This window comes from Cordyceps fumosorosea (genome assembly GCF_001636725.1).
Source record: "Cordyceps fumosorosea ARSEF 2679 chromosome Unknown scaffold_26, whole genome shotgun sequence".
NCBI lineage: Eukaryota > Fungi > Ascomycota > Sordariomycetes > Hypocreales > Cordycipitaceae > Cordyceps > Cordyceps fumosorosea.
The window spans coordinates 304,563-327,592 of NW_017387326.1; the positions used below are offsets into that span (position 1 = coordinate 304,563).

Genomic DNA, 23,030 nt, shown 5'->3' on the forward strand with positions numbered 1-23,030 from the left:
CGTCCGAGTTGACAATCAGCACGTCGTAACAATTCGCGCTGCGCCCCCGCACACATCTCACATTCACCACATCATTCTTCTCTGCACGCCTCAGCGCTACCCCCATGCTCCCCTCGATCCCCGCCGCCAGCGGAGATGCAGACGATGGACGGGCCGGCTTCCCGCCGGCGTACCCGGGCGGCCGCCTGTTCGGCCATGGTCATCTTGCTGGATCCTGGAGAGCCTGCTAGAGGGATGCTTATCGACTCCCTCTACTAACATACCCTAAAGCTACTCTTGCTTCTGGTGGTGGTGGTAAGCTTGCTGCACCCCTCTTTCCCGATCGGTGTATCCCTGCAGTTGCGTCGCGAAGCTGGCCGCTGCCTGCGCTTCTATGTATAAGGTACCGTACCTTATCCGTACCCGGAGCACCTTGCCCGGCCTACTTTGTTCATTTGTAGTCAGCAAGGCTACCCCGCACGATGCAAGTTCGCGAAGACGTGTCATTTTGACAAAATCGCGAACCATTCGAAAGCCTCAGACGGGATGGATCTCGCCGTGCTGCCCTCCGCCGCCGGGAGCGCCTCGCCTGACCCGCAAGCGGCGCTACAGCAAGCAGTCGACGACTTCCGGGGTATCCTGACAGACCAGCAACGCCGTAAGCTGAGCCAACTTGGTGCGATTTGCGATGCCGACACCGTCTTCATCTTCATGTCGCAGCTTGACCATGAGAACCGGGCAGTCCGTCCTGGTGTCGCAAGTCGCTTCTATTCCGTCCTTCGGTGTGTACAGACGTTTTCCAGTGTGGTCGAGACGTTTGTCGCGTCGCACCCAGAGATTGCCGCTCTGGTCTGGGGAAGTTTCAAGATGACCATGCTTGTCGGTATTGTGTACACGAATGCTTGCTTGCACATGCGCTGACGATTGTAGATTGCGGTCAACTTCACGTCATACTTTGAGGCTCTCTCTAGCCTTTTCATGACGGTCAAGAATCAGTGTCCGCTCTTTGCCGAGTATCAGGCACTGTACCCTACATCTACAAGACTTCAAACTGCCCTTTGCGACTTTCACGCGGCCATCATCCGTTGTTGCAAGCACGTGGTTGAAGTGCTCCAACGATCGTGTACGATGACCTTTGTCTTTCCTGTAATCGCTGCTGACATGCTGCAGGGACGCAGCTGCTGAAGAAGGCCATTTTTCAGTCCTTCCAGGATGAGATGAAGGCAGACATGCAGAGCATTCAGACAAAGGGCGCGGACGTAAAGGAGGAGATATTCTTGGCCGCAGCACGCGCGCAACGCGACGATGAGGCGCTCCAGGGTAAAGAAAGAAAAGTTGCATCTCAAAGTCGGTCCATGCTGCGGAAATTCATCCCGAGGGTGGAGAAAGATGTTGGTGAGATAAAGAACATGCAAATGCAGCAATCAGCCCGAAGAAGCAGTGGGTATTTTTCCTGGGACTTGGCCAGCTGCTAGTTACAAGCTGACAGCGAAACAAGGAGAGGAAAGGCAGCGACTTCTTGAATGGCTCTCTTCCCATGACTTTCTCACGCCGTTCAGGGAAGCCTGTAAAAAACGTCAACATGGGACGGCGGACTGGATCTTTACCCTACCCGAGTTCCAATCATGGCACCAAGGAAGTGCGCCACCGTTGCTGTGGTGCTCAGGGAAAAGTACGTCACATCAAATCAACCAGGACTCATGGCTAATTTTGCCTAGTTGGGTCGGGAAAGAGCGTCTTGTGGTTTGTATTTCGCCTTTGCCCCGTGTTTCAATGTTCACTAAGACGTGGTAGTTCAAATGTTGTCAATCATATCTTCCGGAATAAGGGCCGTGACGAACAAGCCTCGTTCTTCTTCGTGGAACGTGGTAAATCCGAATCCCTTGAAGCCGAAACAATGATCCGATCGTTGATACGGCAATTCATTGACCCTAAAGCGATGCCAGAGTACGTTTACAACGAACTCTGCCGACTAGACCGCGCCATCTTCATCAAGCTCGACACATGGATTGACTTGCTTCGAGAAATAGTCCAGCAACCAACAACCTTTTACATTATAATCGATGGCCTTGATGAATGCGAGACGGTTGAAAGACGAGAAATATTACATGCACTGTCGCTCTTTGCCACTGCCGCATCAAATTTACGAGTATTCCTCTCGAGTCGCGACAGCGTTCACTTGGATCTTGGAGGTGGATCTCTCAACATGCAGCGAATTTCCATGGCAGGCGACTGCCTCACGGCCGACATTCGCAGTTATGTCGAACAGTCTATCCAAGAACGACTGCAAAGAGAAGAGCTGGCATTCGGGGATACCGAGCTGTTGGCGGAAGTGAATGACGCCCTGACTCTGCACGCAGACGGGATGTGAGTGCCTGTGGCTGGCTTCATTAAAAATCTTTTGCACTAATGAATTTCGTCTAGGTTTCTTTGGGTTACTTTTCTTATCGACGAGATTTGCGCTGCAAATTGCGATGACGAAGTTCGACAATCCTTGCGCAGATTACCAAAGAACTTGGAAGAAACCTTTGCGCGAGCACTTTGGCGTATCTTGTCTCGATCGCGGCACCCAGAGCTCGTACAGAAGGCATTTCAATGGGTAGCAGTAGCGAGACGACCCCTGACACTGGATGAGCTACGCGAAGCTATCTCGATCGAGATAGGACAAAAGAGCTGGAGACGGGAGCGTATTCCCCAAAACATAAACCGAATCGTTGTGTGGTCCGAGAATCTGCTTCACCTCACAGAAGAGGAACCCATTCAAGTCCAGTTTGCTCATGCCAGCATCCGTGACTTCATAACCGGCGAAGCCACATCGCCTCAACTGTCCAAATTTCACGCTAATGTTGCTGAGGCAGACCATTTCGCCGGCGAGATCTGCGTGACGTACCTAAGCTTTAGTGATTTTACAAAATCCATCGCCCGGCGACAGCGTCCCATTCATGTGAAGCCAGCAGACATCACGGCCGCGGTTCTCAGCCAAGAGCCGAAGATGGCACATGTCTCTGGTCTCGTGACCAAGCTGGCCTTTGGCGGTGACAAGCCCATGGCAGACGCGGACCTGACCAATGTTGTCGCGAGATGCATCAAGACTGAGGACAGAAAAATGGAAGAGCTCAAGAGTAGCCACCCGTTTCTCAAATACGCGGCGAAATACTGGTTCCCTCACACGACCAGGTTTCACGAGAAAAAGTCGGTGACTTGGGATCTGTGGCTTCAGATAATGTCTGGGGGCTCCAGCCCGGCCGAGATATCATGGCCTGGATCACTGATGCAGGATGTGACCCAGTTGATGCAGTGGAGCATAGAAAGGCAGCACTACGCACTCACTCGCTACGCCTGTGGTAGTGATGAACATGCCCGCTTTACAGTGAAGAATGTGATGATGAGTCTAGTAGTGGACGACAACACGGAGGACCTGGCCATCTGGCTAAGGGCTGCAGATTGGTCCTCGTACTGCCTCAATGACTTGTTCCAAATAGCGTGTGTATTCGGACAGCGCAGGGCAGCCGAGTTGCTGCTTGACTTTGGAGCTGAGGTGAGCTTCGAGTGTGACGGGAGTGAGGAGAGTCACGTATTGATATGTGGCACGGCTCTGCAGGCTGCATCTAGAGGTGGAAATGTTGACATGATCGACTGGCTTCTCGGTGCTGGGGCCGACCTCCAGGCCGACAAGGCCGGGTCTCACCACTACACGGCTCTGCAGGAGGCGTCTAGCCATGGCTACTTGGAGGCTGTAGAGCGGCTGCTCGCCGCCGGCGCCGATGTAAACGCCGCTCCCTCTAAAAACGGCCAAACAGCAATACAGGGGGCATCTAGAGGCGGCCATGTTGGCGTGGTGGAACGGCTGCTCGCTGCGGGCGCGGAAGTGAACATCGTTGCCGCTAGGTGGAATGGCCTGACGGCTCTGACAGCGGCATCTCAGCGCGGCCACCTCGGCGTAGTGAAGTTGCTGCTTAACGCAGGGGCAGATGTCAACGATGCCAGCTCGACTCGCGACGAGACCTGCACAGCTTTGCAGATCGCAGCCAGCGCCGGGTATGCGGATGTGGTGGACGAGCTGCTTGCGGCTGGGGCAGATATCGATGCACCTTCGAGAGATGGGAGGACGGCTCTTGATTTCGCCCGGGGCGAAGAGGTAAGAAATCGACTGCTGGAGGCGCATTCTACGAAAACTTCTAAAATTACAAAAGGGAGGGACACGAAAGGTATAGGCGCAAATGCCAAGGAAAAACAGTACAGTATTAAGAGATAATGAATGGACAAGTCTTATATTATCAAAAAGAGTAACTAGTATTTGGCTATCCTCGGCAGCGTCGTCCCATCTGAAAACGCACCGGCTGCGTGGGGAAAGAGAAAGACTGGTCGAGGCATTAAGAAAGACTTAATCACAGGGTCACCTCTGCACACGGGTCACCTCTGTAAGAGTGGTTTTATGAGGTGAGAGTGTTGGCAACGACACAGGCAGGCAAGTGTAGTAATTTGGTTATCCCCAGCGACGCAAGCGCTCGCTTTGGGAGTCGCAAGAGACGTCTGGCAACTAGACCATCTATCGTCTTTGTTGCGCGAATAAAAAAGCCGGCGTTGTGAGTAAGAGGAGGGTAAACAAGAAGAGTTGGTTTTGGAAAGAATAATTGGAAAGAATATACAACCGCCAGTATTCGCTGGTCGTCACCGGCCCAACTACTAAACGGGTAGATTTTATTAACCAGGAAACGAGTATCAGGATGCGGAGGGATCAATCATTCTCCCTATGCCACATGGTAAGATGGAAAGTAACTCCGTAGCTCTGCTCCAAGGCGCAAGCACCAATGATGGACTACTCCAGCGTCTAGCCAAGGTCTGACAAGCAATGGAACAGCCATGAGGCTTCTTCCCACAACAACAGCCGCTCGCCGTCATGTGGCGCGAAGGATCTACCCGACCAGTCCTTGTCGTCTCTGCCGGGGCTTCCACAGCGCAAAGGCCGAGCTGACCACCGTGGACGGCAAGGGGGTCGCCGACGACGAGACAAGTCGACATCTTTATCGGAGATCCTGGCCAAACCTATGTCATACTTGAAAAAGACGTAGGCTTCTGCTTGAAAGTCGGCATCCCGCATGGGGCCGGCGCGGACTCGGACAAGGTCCCGTCAAAGTTCTTCCACGAGTCTCGCTACTTTGCGGACAGTACGTCGCCACTGTTTGTCCCGCTTTTGCTCTTATTTCCGCGAACTGCGTCGGCCGTGTTTCCAGATGCTGCTTCCCATCCGCGTCTTACTATTCCGCAAGACATGCCCGGGGCAAAATGACACCGATATGAGTGAGCCCCTGCCACTCTCTGGTTGCGGGGTGCTAGCCACACCTCAACTGGCTTTTACAACTCGCACATTGCCAGCCCGACGTCGAGCAGGTCCTCTACTCAGCGGCGGCCGCCCGTGTAACGATAAAAAGAAGTCTGGCTGACTGTCTCGAATTGGATGCAATATCCTGGCCCCATCGTCGGAGCCGTTGCCAAACGTCGACAAAAAACTTCGCGACTATACCAAAGGCGCCGAGGAGCACTGATGCGGCATACATGCACGGACTACATTACGCAAGACGGACATGATGTTCTCGCATACCGCACCGGGTGACTCCGTGATCGAGTCCAGCATCACCTGTCTTTCAACAGCTCGGCAACTCGCCTTTAGTCTCCCCGTGACTTTCCCGCGCAGATTCCTCAAATTTTGTCTGTGAACAAGAACAATTAGCTTCTACCCTTCCTACAAACTCGCAAGCACGCACGGTGAGGTGTCCTGTCCAACGTGATGGAGTAGAGCTGCCACATATTATCGGTCCACCCAACAGCACCCCAGCAATTCACGCTGCTGCAGCAACAAGGTAAGGTGTGGGTGTACACAGCCGTAGTAAGTAGCCGCAAGTCACATTCTAGAAGCTTTGTATTGAATGTTTATGGTCATCTAATCTTCAAAATCATCGTCTAAGTTCTTTTCAAATCCGTCCCAAACAGACACCAACAGTACCATCCCACACCTAGGCAAGAGTCTTGACGTCGCCGTCCTTGAGCTTGCCAGCGTCCACGAGGCGCTTGACCTCGGCGCTCCAGACAGCCTTGATCTTGTCGGCAATCGTCAGGCCGTTGAGCTGGCCAGCAAGGGCCGCAATCTCATCAGGGTCAATCTTGCCCTGCACCAGCTCGACGTCGCCCAGCACGGCGTCGATCTGCGCGGCGCTGGCGTCACCGCCGGCTGCGAAGTAGTTGGCGTCCTTGACGGAGCCCTTGAGCACGCGCTTGTTCTTCTTGACCGCGTTCTTAGCCGCCTCCTTAGCCTTCTTGGAAGCCTCGCGGTCAGCCTTGGCCGCGACCTCAGCCTCGGCCGCGGCCTTGGCCTCAGCGGCCTTCTTAGCCTCAGCTTCTTCCTTAGCAGCCTTCTCAGCAGCCTCGCGCTCGAAGCGCTTCTTGTTCTTGGCGGCGTTGGCCTCCTGGCGGAAGCGCTTGATGCGCTCGTCGCCGGCCTGAGCCTCGTCGACGAGCTTGCGCAGGCGCTGGTTGTCCTCAGCCTTCTTCTTCTTGCGCGCATTGGTGTTCTTGCGCTCGACGTGGCGCTTCTGGTCGCGGCTCTCGCCGTCGTCCGGCACGTCCTCGTCGAGGTACTCAAACGAGCGCCAGCTGTCAAAGTTGTACCAAAAGTTGTAGAACTCCTCGACCTGCTCCTTGGCGGCGTCGGCGCTGCCAAACATGGGCACCGGGTGCGTCTTGGAGAAGCGGCCCTCAGACTTGAAGACCTTGCTCCACAGCTTGTAGTAGTCGCCCTTAACGAGCTGCTTCTTGCCGGGGGGCTCGACGTCGGCCTCCTCGTCGACAGAGTCGTACTGACGACGCCTGGTGGGGTCCATGAGGACTTCGTTGGCCTTTTGGATGCACTTGAAGAACTGGTCGTCCTCGGTCTTACCAGAGGCCGCCTTCTTATCGGGGTGGTGCTTCAGGACCTTCTTGCGGTGGGCCTTCTTGATCTGCTCCTCGGTAGCCTTCCAGCGGTATTTGGAGAGACCGAGAATCTTGTAGTGGTCCTGGGTCTGTAACAGAAATTAGCAGCTGCCTTCAGATATGGGGGGTATATAAAGTGCCGAAGTCCTACCTTCCAATCCTTGGCCTCACGCTGGAGCAGCATGGGGTCCTCCTCTTCCTCCTCCTCGCTCTCGTCGGCATCCTCAGTCTTCTTGGCGCTCTCCTGGGCCTGGATGCGGTCATCCTCGGAAAAGGTGCGCTTGTGGCGGGCACGGCGGGCATGGGCAAGGAAGTGAGGGCCGACAGGCTCGATGCTGCGCTGGGTGGCAGCAGAAAGCTTGCCAATGGCCTTGAAGTCCTTGTCAGCGCTCCAGCCCTCAGGGAGGACCGGCAGCGGCAGCTCAACCGGGGCAATGGAAGCCATGGCGACGGATTGTGAGGTTGCGGTGATATGGGTAGAGAATTGATAGGAGGGAGAAAAGCACAGCTAGATCTGGTGGGGATGATTTTTATTCTTTGGCGCAGACACAAAAAGCTTTCTGGTGGGGCGAACTCTTCCTGGCGCCGACCAACTTTTGTTTCGCGGCGGAACCCGGCTGAACTGGGTCTCCGGGATCAACGGCCAATTGCTTCTAATAATTTCTACATTTGCGTACCGGATCTCCGAAGCCTCAGTTCACCAAGCACAACACAATGGCGGCTCTTGTAGCGTATCGAAACCTCCTGCGCGCGGCTCGTGTTGCCTTCCAAGGTAAATCCTAACACGCTTCGAAAACCACCGCCATCGGACAGTCTGCTGACGAATGCAACAACAGGCGATGCCCCTATCCTCCTCGCCGCGCAGAGCCAGATCCGAGGCGAGTTCAGAAGCAAGCAGGCCCTCGACCCCAAAGATAGCAGTGTCGCCGAGGGGATTGAGCACGCCACGCAGGTGGCCAAGTTTCTGCGCGAGAACGTGGTACAGGGCAAGAAGATGGAAGGCGGGGAGGGCAAATATAGTAAGTCGAAACTGACTCTAGGGCAAAGGAGACGGTTGGGTCGAGATGTACTTGTCTAATCATTGAGCTGCAGAGCTACGGATTCACGAGCATACCGAACGAGGCGACAATGAGAGCATAAAAACGGCTGGCGCTGGCGTCGCTGGAGGCGGCTGCTGCGGTGGCTCCAAAAATTAAAGACAACAAATCGCTTTGTATAACTAGAAAAACCATGTACTATATGATCATATCAACTAGACGCTAATGATACCCTCCCGTCCGAATATGCCATTTCCCACACGTGCCCACTCTCGGCACGATTTTGTACATGAAGAGAATGCTACCTAAACGCCAATATGTGTATAGAAATCAAAACCTGGTGTCTTTCATCATTCTCCAGCCAAGCTGGCATAGTTGGGTGCGTCTTCGCCGCCAGGCGGCGCAGCTACCGGACTCGTTGACGACGACGCGGCCTGGCCGCCCTCGATGGCCCCTTGTTGCCGCCCCCGCGAGGCTTGCCGGATACGCGCGTCGCGCAGCATCTGCGAGCGCTGCTCCTTGTCCATGTTTCCGATAGCCTTGGGCTGTCCCCAGCGGATTCGCAAGGGACACCCAGCGATGACGGCCCGGCCTTGGCACGCGGCCGCTGCCTTCTCCGCCGCCTCGCGCGTTTCGTAGTTGATGAAGGCGCAGTGCGACATGTGCGAGCATATGAGGCTCTTGATCTTGCCGTGCGCCTTGAAGAAGTCGCGCAGCTTGAACTCAGGGAGGTCATCCTCTACGCCCGTCACAAACAGCGACATGATATTCTTATCGTCCGGAGGCAACCAGTCGCTGGGGCCGGGTGGCAGCTGTGCAGCGCTGGGGAATGTGCCTCGACCCTTGCCAGTGCCGGTCTTGGCACCGGCAGCCCTAGCAGCTCTCGAGTCCTTCGTTCGGATAGGCCCGGGCCCGCCAACACCAGCGCCGACCGCGGCGTTGCCACCGGTGCTGGCACCGGCCAGCTCAGACTCGTCCACGGTCCTTCCTTTGCGGAAATATGGCTTGCTGGCGGCGAGGCGGCGGAGCAGCTCGCGCGCCTTTTCGTCCGTCTTTTCGTACTCTTCGGTGCCCTTACCCTCCTCGATGAGCTTCTCGTTGTTTTGCGCAAAGTATTCGCGGTTGATGTCGGACTGTGGGCCGGGTGCGACCATCTTGAGCGCAGCGTCGCGCACGGCAATGGGCAATCCGAAGGACAGGTCGAGCATGCAGCTTTGGCAACAGTTCTTGAGGCGGGCGCATGTCAGGCAGATCATGGTTGTCTTGCGTCGTCCTTGCGCGCGGGTGCCGCTCCAGCTGAATATCGTAAACGGTCTCGTGCACTACATGTGATGTGTTAGCATGTTTCAGTTTCTTCACGTCTTCCTTTTAGCTTACCAATTTGCATTCGGCGCCGTAATCTTCCTTGAGCATCTTGACATATGGGTTATCTGGTAAGCAGTTTTCGCAGACGGATGGAAAGTCTGTAGACTCCCAACCGGAGCGGTTAAGGTCTTGCTTGATTTGAGGAGGCATGGCGACGGTCGTTTCGCAGTGATGACTGCTGTGGTAGTGGTTGTAAGATGGGGTGTTTGGTTGATAGGTAGCAAGTTGATATCTGATACGCGCAGACTGAAAAATGCCTGCTTACAATTCCCACGCCACCGAAGAATGTCTAGTCGGAGTTCAGCCACAGCCTAACACCGCCACGCACTAAAGCTCGGATTCGTACTCGCAGAAAGTCTTCACCGCTTTCTGAAGTAGGTCTAGCCCGATCAATCTTGCCAACAGACCCCACATCACAAGCCAACCACTGCCCTTTTTTTAATTGCCCAGTCCACCTGTCAGGGGCGGTGTTTTTGTGTGGGCAGCGTCCAGAAAATCGAACTTCCAAACCCCCCGGACCCGCGTTGCACACTGTCTTTAAGAGTTCCCTCGTCCCGCACCCAATTGACCTCCATCACCCTGCTGCTTTCTTTCTCTCCTTTTCTCTGGCCTCCAAGACAGATTCATCATCTAATTTTGTCGCTTTTCAAGACTGTCCGTCTCGCTCCCCCTCATTGTCTGCAATCTTTTACACCTGCTCCACCAGGCATTCAACATGGCTCCCACTGGCACCCAGAAGCTCGAGGGCGAGGACCACGCCCGCGATGCTGCCTTCAGCAAGGCTATGCATGGAAATTCGGCGCAGGCTAAGGGCGGTATTGCTGCCATGTTCAGCAAGGGCGGCGACGCCAAGAAGGCCGCCGTTGACGAGTACTTCAAACACTGGGACAACAAGCCCGCCGAGAACGAGACCGCCGAGGAGCGTGCTGTGAGTTTGGATTGAGCATCTCTCACTTCATACTTTTGCTAACGGAACCGATACAGGCCCGTACTGCCGAGTATGCCACGCTTACGAGACAGTGAGTCCTGGGTGCACCTTCCCCGTTCTTTAGAAGAGCCCTACTAATCCCTTATTAGCTACTACAACCTCGCGACCGACCTATACGAATATGGCTGGGGCCAGTCTTTCCACTTCTGCCGCTTCTCTGTCGGCGAGTCCTTCCACCAGGCCATTGCCCGTCACGAGCACTACCTCGCCCACAGCATCGGCATCAAGGAGGGCATGAAGGTCCTCGATGTTGGTTGTGGTGTTGGTGGCCCTGCCCGCGAGATTGCCAAGTTCACCGGCTGCCATGTCACCGGCTTGAACAACAACGATTACCAGATCGATCGCGCCACCCATTACGCCGCCAAGGAGGGACTCTCCAACCAGCTCAAGTTTGTTAAGGGTGACTTCATGCAAATGTCGTTCCCTGACAACAGCTTCGATGCCGTCTATGCTATCGAGGCTACAGTCCACGCGCCCACGCTCAAGGGCATCTACAGCGAGATTTTTCGCGTGCTGAAGCCCGGTGGTGTGTTTGGTGTCTACGAGTGGCTTATGACCGACGAGTATGATAACGACAACCTGCATCATCGTGAGATCCGTCTCGGAATTGAGCAGGGTGACGGCATCTCCAACATGTGCAAGGTTCAGGAGGCTCTTGATGCCATCAAGGGTTCTGGCTTCGAAATGCTGCACCACGAGGATCTGGCTGACCGCCCTGACCCTTCACCTTGGTACTGGCCTCTGTCCGGTGAGATGCGCTATATCCAGACCCTTGGCGACATCTTCACCATTGTTCGCATGACGAAGTGGGGTCGCTTCATTGCTCATAACCTTGCCGGCGCCCTCGAGACGATCCGTCTGGCTCCTGCGGGCACCAAAAAGACCGCTGACAGCTTGGCGCTGGCTGCTGACTGCCTGGTGGCTGGTGGCAAGGAGCACCTATTTACTCCTATGTACCTGATGGTTGCTCGCAAGCCTGAGTAAGGTCATGGGCTATAGAACATCGAGCATCGTCTTGAGAAGTTGAAATCTTAATGCGGCAACTGTAATCGGAGTTTTATCTAGAGGTATCGGGAGGATGGGGATGGACCAGTGACGGTGGTTTCAAAACGCTTCATACCGTGTGTATATATAGACGTACCTAATAACTTTTGATTGTTTCCCAATGTTGTCTGGCTTTGATCGTGGTGGTCTGTTTTACGAGTTGTGGAAGTATTGTTCGGCGCTATCCCTCAAAGGGGTGGATCGACTACCCCCTGGCGTTGCGCGCTGCTTTAATCTAGTGGACCAACAGCCTTCACATCATCTCTTGATCCAATTCTAGGTGTTCCTTTCGAAGTGTATGAGGAACTGCTAATCGCATGACCAGGTTTGCCGCCATAAGAGTTGTGGCAGGGCAGTGGAGGCTCTCACCATAATGATATCTGCATTTTCAGGGGTCACCGACAGCTCCATTCTCAGTACCCCTTTCCTCCTGTCAGAGTATGATCGCGAATAGCCTCAAGGACTCATTGGGCCATGCGATCCTGTCGGGAGGAAGCTTTGTCAAAACCAGTCATATCACCCATGGCTTGATCAGGCTAATTTGTGCCGATAAGCAAGCGACAGGTCTCCCACATCCCCTGTCACCTATCGTGGCATCGGGGGCAGCACTCCTCGGTGGAAGACAGTATGGGCGTCTCGAGCGCGGCAGTGCAGTGTTACTTTGCACCGGATATGCAGCTGGGCGAGAAGCCGGAGTCATCTTTTCCGCCCGCAAGCTGTATCGAGAAACCGTGGTGACGACTGATGAAAACGAACCGTAATTTAAGTCATGACTTCTCATATTCTCGAGTGGTCAGCTTTGCTAGGTGAGAGAATGAACTGATGATTAGGTCAGCTGTCAGCCGTCGTCGGGGCGGACAAACACAGCACCGTGGAAGCGAGTTTCCCTCATGGCTGCGTTAGGGGCTTGTGCCAAGCGTGACATAAATCGTAGCTTGTGGTAGGGAACGCAGCGCATTAATTGATGGTAAATAATTGCAGTTATGGCAATAATAATAGCGCATGCTGCCTGTTATCTCTGCCACGATAAAGCACCTTCGTCCCAACAAGTACGAGATAAGCGGGCCTCAACGGGAGCCACTGGAATCCAGGTGCCTCAGGGTAAGGCAAGTATCGTTAGCGTCCTGCGGCACCGGCCTGCAGGTGGATGGGGCTTGCTCGACCTTGACTTTTGGTCCAGGAGAAAAAAAAGCTGCATGGGTCCGACAGGCTAGAGCTGCGTTCGCCGTGCTCCGTAAATTCCCTCTCAAACCTCCTTCAGCATCCTCTCTCACCAACTCCGACTCTTCTCCTCCCCTCCAGCGGCCCTCAATTGCCATCTGCTGCGACCTTCAACAAGCTCGTGGTTAGCTGTTTTCTGTTGTCGCGAATTGACCCCATCGTTTCCCCGTCTGAAGTTCATTCGCCGTTCCCTGGAACTCCCTCAACACAAAACACCACCTCGTCCGCACAGCGTCAGCACGACAACAACACGATCATGTCTCGCCTCCTCCGACCTGCCGCCCGTCTGGCTACCACCGCCGCTCGCGCCCCCGTCGCCCAGTACACCCGCGCCGTCAACCGCCCCGTCTACTTTGGCGCCAACCACGCGAGATCCTACGCTGACGGCACCGGCGTCAAGGAGTACACTGTCCGTGAAGCTCTCAACGAGGCCCTGGCCGAGGAGCTCGAGTCCAACCCCAAGACCTTCATCCTCGGCGAGGAGGTTGCCCAGTACAATGGCGCCTACAAAGTCACCAAGGGTCTCCTCGACCGCTTCGGCGATAAGCGCGTTATCGACACCCCCATCACCGAGAGCGGCTTCTGCGGCCTCGCTGTTGGCGCTGCCCTCAGTGGCCTGCACCCCATTGTACGTTCATAGCTCCAATCTCCTCCATTGGCCCTCTTTGAAGTTGCCACGGAGCTATACAGCTAGGCTAACACCCTTCCCAGTGCGAGTTCATGACCTTCAACTTTGCCATGCAAGCTATCGACCAGATCGTCAACTCCGCCGCCAAGACCCTCTACATGTCCGGTGGTATCCAGCCCTGCAACATCACCTTCCGTGGCCCCAACGGCTTCGCCTCTGGTGTCGCCGCCCAGCACTCCCAGGACTACTCTGCCTGGTATGGCTCCATCCCCGGCCTCAAGGTCGTCACCCCCTGGAGCGCCGAGGACGCCAAGGGTCTCCTCAAGGCCGCCATCCGCGACCCTAACCCCGTCGTCGTTCTCGAGAACGAGCTCATGTACGGCCAGACTTTCCCCATGTCCGAGGCGGCCCAAAAGGACGACTTTGTCATTCCCTTTGGCAAGGCTAAGATTGAGCGCTCCGGCAAGGACCTGACCATTGTGACCCTGTCGCGCTGCGTCGGCCAGGCTCTCACGGCCGCCGAGAACCTCAAGAAGAACTATGGCATCGAGGCCGAGGTTATCAACCTGCGCTCCGTCAAGCCCCTCGACGTTGAGACCATCATCAACTCGGTCAAGAAGACCCGCCGCCTCTTGTCCGTCGAGTCCGGCTTCCCCGCTTTCGGCGTCGGCTCGGAGATTCTCGCCCTGACCATGGAGTACGCCTTTGACTACCTCGACGGCCCTGCCCAGCGTGTCACCGGCGCTGAAGTGCCTACTCCCTACGCCCAGAAGCTCGAGGAGATGAGCTTCCCCACCGAGAAGCTGATTGAGGACTGGGCCGCCAAGATGCTCAAGGTTTAAGCAGCGTGCGCTGTTGAGTGGGAGAAAAATAAAAAACTTGTCGGTCGTGACTAACTGCAATCGGTGACGCCATGCATGGCAGAGTCGTGGCGCGGCCGCAGAGAATTTACGTGCTGGTGAGCCGGCACATTTTACCTGATAGACGGACACAACGGCTGGGACCTGTACTTGTATTCCTCATTGTCTGTATATCCCGACCATAGTGTCTTTAATGATTCATTTGTCTGCCTCGGCGCTTTGTCAAATTTTCTCAAGATGTTCTTTGCCGTGATTTTCGCGACAGATCAAACTGACAATGCGAATACAAGATATCATATAACATTTGATACGATTGCAGTACAGATTTGCATACAATTCATCTAAAACTTTCAACAGCACTCCCCGTTGATTGTCTTACAGCTTCGAATGTTCCTCCTCAAAGTCCCCTGCCTCGCCCCGATTTCCCATCGCCGCAATCCGCGCATCCAGCTTCCTCAGCGTCTCCGCCAACACCACATCCACGTCCCACGTCAGCAGCGTCCGGCCGCGCCCGCGCAGGTCCTCCCCGATCTTGGCCATGTCCGCGCCGATTTCCGGTACCGTGTACTTCATCAGCTGGCCCTGCCGCCGGCTGCTCCAGACGAGCCACTGCGATCTCTCGCGTCTCGCGCCATCGTACAACCCAAGCGCCACGCGCACCGCCTCCGCCCTGCGACCCCGTGGAAGCACCGCGACGCGCGCCAGCAGCTCGCACAGCACGGCCGCGTCCTCGACGCCCACCCCTGCGCCCGCGCCGTGGTGCGAGGTCGCCGCGTGCGCCGCATCGCCCGCCACGCACACCGCCCCGCCGCGTCCGAGGACGTACGTCCGCAGCGGGTGCTCGTGCAGGTCGTGCAGCGCCCACGCGCCAACCTCCTCCGGAAGCAGCGCGGCGAGCGCACGCAAGCTCGGGCCGAGGCGGGCCAGCGCGGCGACGGCTTCAGCGCGCGGAGCCGAGCGGCCGTGGCTCCGGTCGGGTGGCGGTGGCGGGCCAGGGTCGTCAACGTACAGGGAGATGTTGGCGCGGGAGCCGACGGGGTAGACGATGAGGTAGGCACCGGGGCCGAGGTACAGCGCGGTGCGGTCGGCGAGCGGGCCGAGGACGGCACGCAGAGACGGGCCGTCGACGAGCGCGCGGTAGCAGACTTCGTGGGCGTACTGGCACGAGGCGGCAGGGTGGTCGTCGCCGAGCATAGCACGGCGCACGCGCGACTTGACGCCGTCGCAACCGACAACTGCAGGAAGTATGTAAGCAGGGGCTTTATCATTTCAGGTTGGGGGGCTGTTCACTGACCGACATCTGCCTCTGCGGTGGTGCGGTCAGCAAAAACCAAGGTCACCGGGTCGCCGTCCGACCCTTCCACAATGTCTACCACCTTCTTGCCCAGCTCCAGCCTCTCCGCCGGCACGTGCCGCAGCAGCTCCGTCACCAGCGTCGCCCTCGCCGTCGTGTATAGGTTCCGCCCCTGCTCGTCCGGCAAGACGAGGTCATACAGACCCTTGCCCTCCGTCCTCAGGGACAGGTCCTCGTCGGTGGCGCCGTCGACGAGCCCGAGGAAGTAAGGGGAGCGGAAGCACACGCCTCGCACGCCGGCGGCCACAGCCGGGCTGAGCGCTTCGAGGGCGGCGATGGCGGTGGGAAGGAGGCCAATGCCAGTGCCGATCTCGCGCAGCACGCTGGCTTGCTCGTACAGGACGGCGTCGACGCCGTGGGAGAGGAGCCCGGCGGTGAGGGTGAGGCCGACGACGCCGGCGCCGACGACGCCGACGCGGATTGGTCTATCGGCGTCTTTTTTCATGCTTAAGGAGTGTTTTAATGTATTATGAAGTCCTAGTATATGTGTCAAATTCAGCGTCGTGACTCATTTGTGCGTGACGGCCATTGATGACTTACACGGTGGTAGTAGCGCCACCGAATAGATGGCCGCGTGTGTCTATTGCTCTGCTCTGAGGTTCGAAACGGACACTTTTGATATTGAAAAAAGATAGACAAAATGTAGGGAAGTTGCACAGGTCTCTACAAGTGATCGCTGCTCTGGCAGCGCGGAGACTTTTCTACAGCCTCGGGGATCGACCAGGTCTTAGTAACATGCAATGACCGAGCGGCGGTGTCGTTGCCCGCTAGCCCTGGCACCCGCCTTACTAACTACCTAGTTGTTTGCTAAAATGCTCGTCTTTGAGTTCAAAACTCAACTGCAAGTTTGGCTGCGGGAAGGCTCGCGAACTCAGTAGCCTCATCCGGCAGCTCAATTGGATCAGGCTGTCCTGACCGGGGCGCCAACCACAAAGTGCGCTGCTTATCCAATAGTTACGGTTTTTATTCTATGGCTATTATCAAGCCGATGTGGCGGTTTACTCCTCGTTCAGTGATGTAAGAGAAAGTGGCGCTACCAAAGTGCAAATTGAAAAACCCAATGGTGATTCGGGGGGGGGGGCTTGCTTAAAGTGGTAAGCTATCATGCCAACTATTAATTTGAAATCAAGTTGAATTATGAATAAGTTTATTGAACACAGTTTCAACCGTTCAGTTTAGCGACCACACGATTGCTTAACGCTATCCATGGAACGTGTTCCGTCGGTCAAGTTTGTCAAGGGTAGCACTGACTGGTGTCGATTTAGCTGGACTTTGATGCTGTTGAACGAGGGCGAGGAACGGTTGCCTGTGGTTTTAAAGGGGTTTTGGCTTTGATGAACGAAATGAGAACGTGTAAAAAATAATTGACCGTTTCTTACGCTATATGAACTTTTAGACCTTGGCCCCAATGGCACCTTGAAATACTGCTTTATTCCTGGTAGATTACGCCGTACTTGGCACCAGCTACATATGACAAAGCTCCACATCTAAACATCACCACTCAGATTGATGGTGGGGTAGATGCAAACCAGACATCTTCAACCTCAGTTTGTAGCTTCCAGACTGGAGACTAAGGGTAGGAGAATATGGCCAGCATTGATGACCTTTTGCTGGCACAGGATGCAGATGAGTCCACCATCCAGAGCCTGCCAAAAGTCGCCCACGACCCGGCCCGTATCAAGGCGCAGCTTGAGGAGCAATACCTCTCACCGTCACCCGAATTCTCAGACGAGTGGCTGAACCGCCTGCAGCAGCGCTGGGACTATGAAGTTGACTACTCGTCTCTATTCCGAATTGCACCGACGCAAACCAGGACCGTCACGCGTTTTCAGCGCCAGGGGCTCGAGGGCCGCGTCATTGGCTACAAGAACATCACGGTTCCCTGCCACAGCGCCAACGCCAAAAACTCGACCAGTCTGCTCCGCAAACCCGCCAATCGTGCAGACTTCGTCCGGGGCGCCGCTGGATTCTTTCCCTTTGCTCCCGGCGGCCTAGACGGCATCGAGGCCACTGCCGCTCTGGAGGATCAAGTTCTCGCTGGTCCCGGCGGAGACGGCCAGTCGGGGGGCAACAAGCTCGACAGAGTCATCCAATTCACGGATGGAGGGCTACTCCAGCTAGCACCAGGCTTAGAAAGAGGCATTGACTTTTCAAAAAAGAAGACCCAGCAGGACCAGGAAGCTGAAGATGCTGTGAAGCAAGTCCTGGAAGAGGCCCCGGAACGTGCCACGGGAGACGAGAGCCCAGAGGACGGAGATCAACCACAAGAGACAGCGGAAGACGAGGAAGATGGCCAAGACGATGATATTGACGACATTCTGCCCGTCGAATTCCCCTCCCTTGAGCCACATGGCGCGCTCGCCACGTCTCGTGCTAGAAAGGCGGGCAAGGAATGGGCACACATGGTGGATATTCGCAAGGAAATGAGCAACTTCAGAGAGCTAGTGCCTGACATGGCGCGAGAGTGGCCATTCGAGCTGGATACTTTTCAAAAGGAAGCAGTCTACCATCTCGAAAATGGTGACTCTGTTTTTGTCGCCGCTCACACGTCCGCCGGCAAGACTGTAGTTGCAGAATACGCCATTGCTCTGGCCGCGAAGCACATGACCAAGGCCATCTACACATCACCGATCAAGGCATTGAGCAACCAAAAATTCCGCGATTTTCGACAGACATTCGATGAAGTCGGTATCCTTACCGGTGATGTCCAGATTAATCCCGAGGCGAGCTGTCTCATTATGACGACGGAAATTCTGCGATCCATGCTGTACCGCGGTGCCGATTTGATCCGCGATGTCGAATTTGTCATCTTCGACGAGGTCCACTACGTCAACGATTTTGAGCGTGGTGTGGTCTGGGAAGAGGTCATCATTATGCTGCCTGAGCATGTTTCGCTGATCCTCCTCTCCGCCACCGTGCCCAACACCCACGAATTCGCGTCATGGGTTGGACGCACAAAGCAAAAGGACATTTATGTCATTTCCACAGCCAAGAGACCGGTGCCCCTCGAGCACTACCTCTGGGCTGGCAAAGATATTCACAAAATTGTGGACTCGGACAAGAAGTTTATCGAAAAAGGCTGGAAAGATGCACACACGACGCTTCAGAGTAAGGAAAAGCCTAAGGGTGAGGAGACGACTGTCGCGATGCGTGGAGGCAATCCTCGGGGCGGCCAGCGAGGTGGCCAGCAACAGCGCGGTGGCCGTGGCGGAGCTCAGCAACGCGGCGGCGGTGGACAACGAGGCGGGAACCAGAGAGGAGGTCGCGGCGGCAGTGGCCCTCCTCGAGCGAGCCACGCACCAGGCCACATGGGCCGGTCTGGCAGAACCGGATTTGCTTCTGCAGCGCAGGACAAGAACCTCTGGGTGCACCTGGTCCAATATCTCAAGCGCAACACGCTGCTGCCAGCATGCATATTCGTGTTTTCCAAAAAGCGGTGCGAGGAGAATGCTGATGCTTTGAGCAACCAAGATTTCTGTATGGCATCCGAAAAGAGTCACATCCACATGATCATTGAAAAATCCATTGCCCGACTAAAGCCGGAGGACCGTGTCCTCCCGCAAATCATTCGCCTGCGAGAACTTCTTGGCCGAGGTATCGCAGTGCATCACGGCGGTTTATTGCCCATTGTCAAGGAGCTGGTTGAGATCTTGTTTGCCGAGACGCTCGTCAAGGTGCTGTTTGCCACTGAGACCTTCGCTATGGGCCTCAACCTGCCGACCAGAACGGTCGTGTTCTCCGGCTACCGCAAACACGACGGCCACTCGTTCCGTAACCTGTTGCCCGGCGAGTACACGCAAATGGCAGGCCGTGCCGGACGTCGTGGTCTGGACAAGGTTGGGTCAGTCATTATCGTGCCGCCGGGGGGTGATGACGTGCCACCGGTCACAGACCTGCGCAACATGCTTCTAGGCGAACCCTCAAAGCTCCGATCGCAGTTTAGACTGACATACAACATGATTCTTAACCTGTTGCGGGTTGAAGCTCTGAAAATTGAAGAAATGATTAAGCGAAGCTTCTCAGAGCACGCAACACAGCAACTCCTTCCCGAACATGAAAAGGACGTCAAGTTGGCGCAGGCAGATTTAGACAAGGTAAAGCGCGAGTCATGCAAGATTTGCGACACCGCCGTGGATGAATGTCACCAAACTGCACAAGACTACAAGCAGCTTACCACCGAACTATACAAGGGTCTACTCAAGATCACAATCGGCCGCCGAATGTTTTCGCAGCAGCGCATGATTGTCTTCAACTGGGACGGCATCCGGACCGTCGGCATCCTGCTTACTGAAGGTGTGAGCCCCCGAAGCACAATTGAGGACCCTACCCTGCATGTTTGCGCGCTCAAGCCGCTGCGGGATCGTCGCGACGGCACCGACCTGCTGCCGTTCCTACCGGAGTACCGCAAGTACCTGCATAAGCTTCCACAGGGTCGAAAGCGCATGCACACTAAGACGCTGCATGTTCCGCTGAGCGACGTGGATTGCCTGACGCGATGGGTGCTCAAGGGCACGGTGCCCGACATCATGAAGCGCGGCGAGGTGGCCTTGCAGGCGATTGACAAGCTACAAGAGATTTGCGCCTCGTGGGACGACAAGTGGGATGAGGTGGACATGGCCAAGATCAAGAGTCTGCAGCTGCAGGAGATCATGGAGCAGCGAACACAGCTTGCCAAGAAGATGAGCACGTCGCCGGCCATGTCGTGCCCTGCTTTCCTGAAGCACTTTGCCATGTGCCACGACGAGTGGCTCATCAAGGAGCACATCCAGCAGCTTAAGTCATCCCTCTCGGATCAGAACCTGCAGCTACTGCCCGACTACGAGCAGCGGGTGCAGGTGCTCAAGGAACTGGGTTTCATCGACGACGCGACGCGCATCCAGCTCAAGGGCAAGGTGGCGTGCGAGGTACACTCAGGCGACGAGCTGGTGCTTACGGAACTCATCCTCGACAACGTGCTGGCCGATTTCGACCCGGCCGAGATCGCGGCGCTGCTGTCGGCGTTTGTGTACCAGGAGAAGACGCTGGTGGAGCCGGTGCTGACGGGCAACCTGGAGCGCGGGCGGGAGCGCATCGTGGCCATCTCGGAAAAGGTCAACGACGTGCAGACGCGGCTGCAGGTGATCCTGTCGTCGGAGGACTCCAACGACTTCGTGTCGCGGCCGCGTTTCGGGCTGATGGAGGTGGTGTACGAGTGGGCGCGCGGGATGAGCTTCAAGAACATCACGGGGCTGACGGACGTGCTGGAGGGCACCATCGTGCGCACCATGACAAGGCTGGACGAGACGTGCAGAGAGGTCAAGAACGCGGCGCGCATCATCGGCGACCCGGACTTGTACCTGAAGATGCAGCAGGCGCAGGAGATGATCAAGCGCGACATCACGGCCGTGGCGAGCCTGTACATGTAGGCGCGGGTGGGATGTGGGGTTTGTATTTGATAAAAAGGACGAGCATACATGTGGAAAGGATGCATCTCAAGGACATGGAGTTTTGATTTACAAAGACACGTAAAGGCGGCAGACAAGGTGGCTGGTTAGATGTCAGATGTGAATAGCACTGCTAAGGAGAAGAGAAGTAATAAACAAGAAGAATCGATTCCAACCAAAAGAGTAACGCCGAGTACAATGAACGGATGGGCCGTGTCCGGCCGAGTGCGGCATTAGACGATGGTCCTTCTGCCAACTGCATTGTGGTGGTATCCAGACAAACCACGCAGGGTCACCGACGACCCAAAACCCCCAACACTGCTTGCTTTCCTTCTCTCTCTTCTTCCGTTTGTTCGTTAGTTTTTACTACGCCCGTAGCGCACGAAGTCTCTGCTGGAGGGCGTCCTCCTCCTCGGCCGTGGGTTCGTTCGTCTGCGCCGCGGCGGGCTCGGCCGTGGCCGGCGTGGCCTTGTTCAGCTCCTGGGAGAGCTCGATGCCCGCGTCGTCCGCCAGCTTTCCCAGCAGCTCGTGCACCGCGTCCTCGCCGACCTGCGCCGACGTGGACTGGGTGATGGCGTCCTGGTAGATGCCGTTTGACATGGCGTAGTCTTCGTTTTGCTGCTTGAACTGTTCGAGGGTGTGCAGCGTCTGCGAGCGCAAGTCAGTAAGAAAGAGGTCGTCTCTAAGATTTGTCAGCCCGGGTTCGCCCAAAACCCACCTTCTCCGGATTCGTGTTCTTCTGGGCGACGTTCATGACGCGCGAGGACGAGGCCATCATGTGCGTCATGCGGTTCATCGAGTTGTTGGCCTGGATCTGGGAGGCGGAGAGCTCGGCCATGTCGGCCATCTGGTCCATCTGCTGGGCGAGCGCCTGCTTGGCGAGAAGCACCTTGGCCTTTTGATAGGCCTTTTGCGTCTCGCCGCGCTTGAGCAGCTCCTGGATCTGCTTCTTGAGGACGGGGTCCTGCTTGGCGGCCTTGGTGGCCTCGCGGCGGGCCTGCTTGGCCTGGAAGCGCGCCTGGAACTCGACCTGCATGTCGCGGGCGAGCTGGCGGTTGGACATGGCGGGCGGGCGGTGCGTGGGCGGGCGGTGCGTGGGCGGGCGGTGCGTGGGCGGTAATCGAGAGGTGATATTGTGCGTTGGTAGGGAGGGTTTGAGGGGAGGAAGAGAAAGAGGATGGCTTGTCCTGGGTGTCATGAGGCGAACAAGAGAAGAGCCAAGGGAAACAAAGTGGGGTGTCGGCCGAGATGGCGGCGAGGCCGCACGCTAACGTTGGCGGGCAGTGACGCAAGTCTCTTTGGAGGGGTTTAATTATGTACATACTTAATAAACCATTAGAAGATTAGAAGGAGAAGAAAAAGCAAAGAATGCAGCAGGTTAAGTGCATGTTCCTTTTCCATTTCTTTTTCTTCTTCTTTTTCTTTTTCTTTAATGGATATAAGAGGCACGTTGGAACTTTATTGTTCGCGCATCGTACCTATCGGTGGCGACATTAATATAGAACTTTTTCCTCAGTATAGGTACATACTGTAGGTAGGTACTGTAGGTAGTAAGAAATGCGACTGTGGTGATGTTTGCCCTCTACCTTACCAGTTAGCCCACACCAACCCCGCCGTTCATACCGTCGCAGAATTCCAGGTCACTTTTAGCAGGTTTATCCGCTGGTCTTCAGGCGCCTAATGCTCCGGCGAGGTGCGCGCGGCTTATTTAGGCAAGCGCATCTATGTACGTTGTACACGCCAGCGGCATTGCCGCATGTGTCTGTACAGGTCACCGAAAATCGGACAGGCAACCGAAGCAGAGCAAGCGATACTCTTCAATAGGCATGCCCGTGGACATGGACAGTCAGTGGACAATCGTCTTCCACAAGGTGCAAGTCTTAGTTCTTGAACAGCGCAGGTGTACTAATAGTCAATACCCTTTGAATGTCTCAGCAATTCCTGTTGGTGCTGTCACACCTCCTGCCGTGTTTCGCTGGGAACATCGGTAGTTGCAAAAACATATTCTATCCTTCTCCGCACATAGACTGTCGCTTGCTCACGACTGCCTGAGCCTAAACACGCGAACAGTAGAAAAATGGGCAACAGTACCACCAGCAACGCGACAACCAACGTGATGAGAAACAACAAAGGATGTGAGAGAATCCTCGCACTACAGATGG

At 55.8% G+C, this 23,030-nt stretch overlaps 9 protein-coding genes across 9 annotated transcripts; 5 read left to right on the top strand and 4 right to left on the bottom strand.

Annotated features, from left to right (window-relative positions):
* Window positions 1–104: 104 nt before the first annotated feature.
* ISF_08093 (Ankyrin repeat-containing domain protein) lies at window positions 105–4,423 on the top strand (the record flags this gene model as incomplete). The annotated part of the gene is made up of 8 exons (XM_018851696.1): window positions 105–198; window positions 271–382; window positions 441–858; window positions 910–1,102; window positions 1,150–1,326; window positions 1,698–2,346; window positions 2,404–4,117; window positions 4,274–4,423. The coding sequence occupies 8 exons, from the start codon at window positions 105–107 to the stop codon at window positions 4,421–4,423; spliced, it is 3,507 nt and encodes a 1,168-aa protein (XP_018701182.1).
* A 1,570-nt stretch (window positions 4,424–5,993) lies between these two features.
* ISF_08094 (Heat shock protein DnaJ) lies at window positions 5,994–7,393 on the bottom strand (the record flags this gene model as incomplete). The annotated part of the gene is made up of 2 exons (XM_018851697.1): window positions 5,994–7,037; window positions 7,100–7,393. 2 exons carry the CDS (start codon window positions 7,391–7,393, stop codon window positions 5,994–5,996), a joined length of 1,338 nt encoding a protein of 445 aa, XP_018701183.1.
* Window positions 7,394–7,662: 269 nt separating this feature from the next.
* ISF_08095 (hypothetical protein) lies at window positions 7,663–8,144 on the top strand (the record flags this gene model as incomplete). The annotated part of the gene is made up of 3 exons (XM_018851698.1): window positions 7,663–7,720; window positions 7,785–7,967; window positions 8,041–8,144. The coding sequence occupies 3 exons, from the start codon at window positions 7,663–7,665 to the stop codon at window positions 8,142–8,144; spliced, it is 345 nt and encodes a 114-aa protein (XP_018701184.1).
* A 191-nt stretch (window positions 8,145–8,335) lies between these two features.
* Window positions 8,336–9,500, bottom strand: ISF_08096 (pre-mRNA splicing factor slt11; the record flags this gene model as incomplete). Its single annotated transcript, XM_018851699.1, has 2 exons — window positions 8,336–9,307; window positions 9,363–9,500. The coding sequence occupies 2 exons, from the start codon at window positions 9,498–9,500 to the stop codon at window positions 8,336–8,338; spliced, it is 1,110 nt and encodes a 369-aa protein (XP_018701185.1).
* Window positions 9,501–10,065: 565 nt separating this feature from the next.
* Window positions 10,066–11,322, top strand: ISF_08097 (sterol 24-C-methyltransferase; the record flags this gene model as incomplete). The annotated part of the gene is made up of 3 exons (XM_018851700.1): window positions 10,066–10,278; window positions 10,335–10,369; window positions 10,428–11,322. 3 exons carry the CDS (start codon window positions 10,066–10,068, stop codon window positions 11,320–11,322), a joined length of 1,143 nt encoding a protein of 380 aa, XP_018701186.1.
* Window positions 11,323–12,859: 1,537 nt separating this feature from the next.
* On the top strand, window positions 12,860–14,073 carry ISF_08098 (pyruvate dehydrogenase E1 component beta subunit; the record flags this gene model as incomplete). The annotated part of the gene is made up of 2 exons (XM_018851701.1): window positions 12,860–13,231; window positions 13,315–14,073. 2 exons carry the CDS (start codon window positions 12,860–12,862, stop codon window positions 14,071–14,073), a joined length of 1,131 nt encoding a protein of 376 aa, XP_018701187.1.
* A 393-nt stretch (window positions 14,074–14,466) lies between these two features.
* On the bottom strand, window positions 14,467–15,890 carry ISF_08099 (Aromatic-ring hydroxylase-like protein; the record flags this gene model as incomplete). Its single annotated transcript, XM_018851702.1, has 2 exons — window positions 14,467–15,326; window positions 15,386–15,890. 2 exons carry the CDS (start codon window positions 15,888–15,890, stop codon window positions 14,467–14,469), a joined length of 1,365 nt encoding a protein of 454 aa, XP_018701188.1.
* A 1,141-nt stretch (window positions 15,891–17,031) lies between these two features.
* On the top strand, window positions 17,032–20,850 carry ISF_08100 (RNA helicase, ATP-dependent, SK12/DOB1; the record flags this gene model as incomplete). The annotated part of the gene is made up of 1 exon (XM_018851703.1): window positions 17,032–20,850. One exon carries the CDS (start codon window positions 17,032–17,034, stop codon window positions 20,848–20,850), a length of 3,819 nt encoding a protein of 1,272 aa, XP_018701189.1.
* A 384-nt stretch (window positions 20,851–21,234) lies between these two features.
* ISF_08101 (vacuolar protein-sorting-associated protein 46) lies at window positions 21,235–21,931 on the bottom strand (the record flags this gene model as incomplete). The annotated part of the gene is made up of 2 exons (XM_018851704.1): window positions 21,235–21,516; window positions 21,587–21,931. 2 exons carry the CDS (start codon window positions 21,929–21,931, stop codon window positions 21,235–21,237), a joined length of 627 nt encoding a protein of 208 aa, XP_018701190.1.
* Window positions 21,932–23,030: the final 1,099 nt, after the last annotated feature.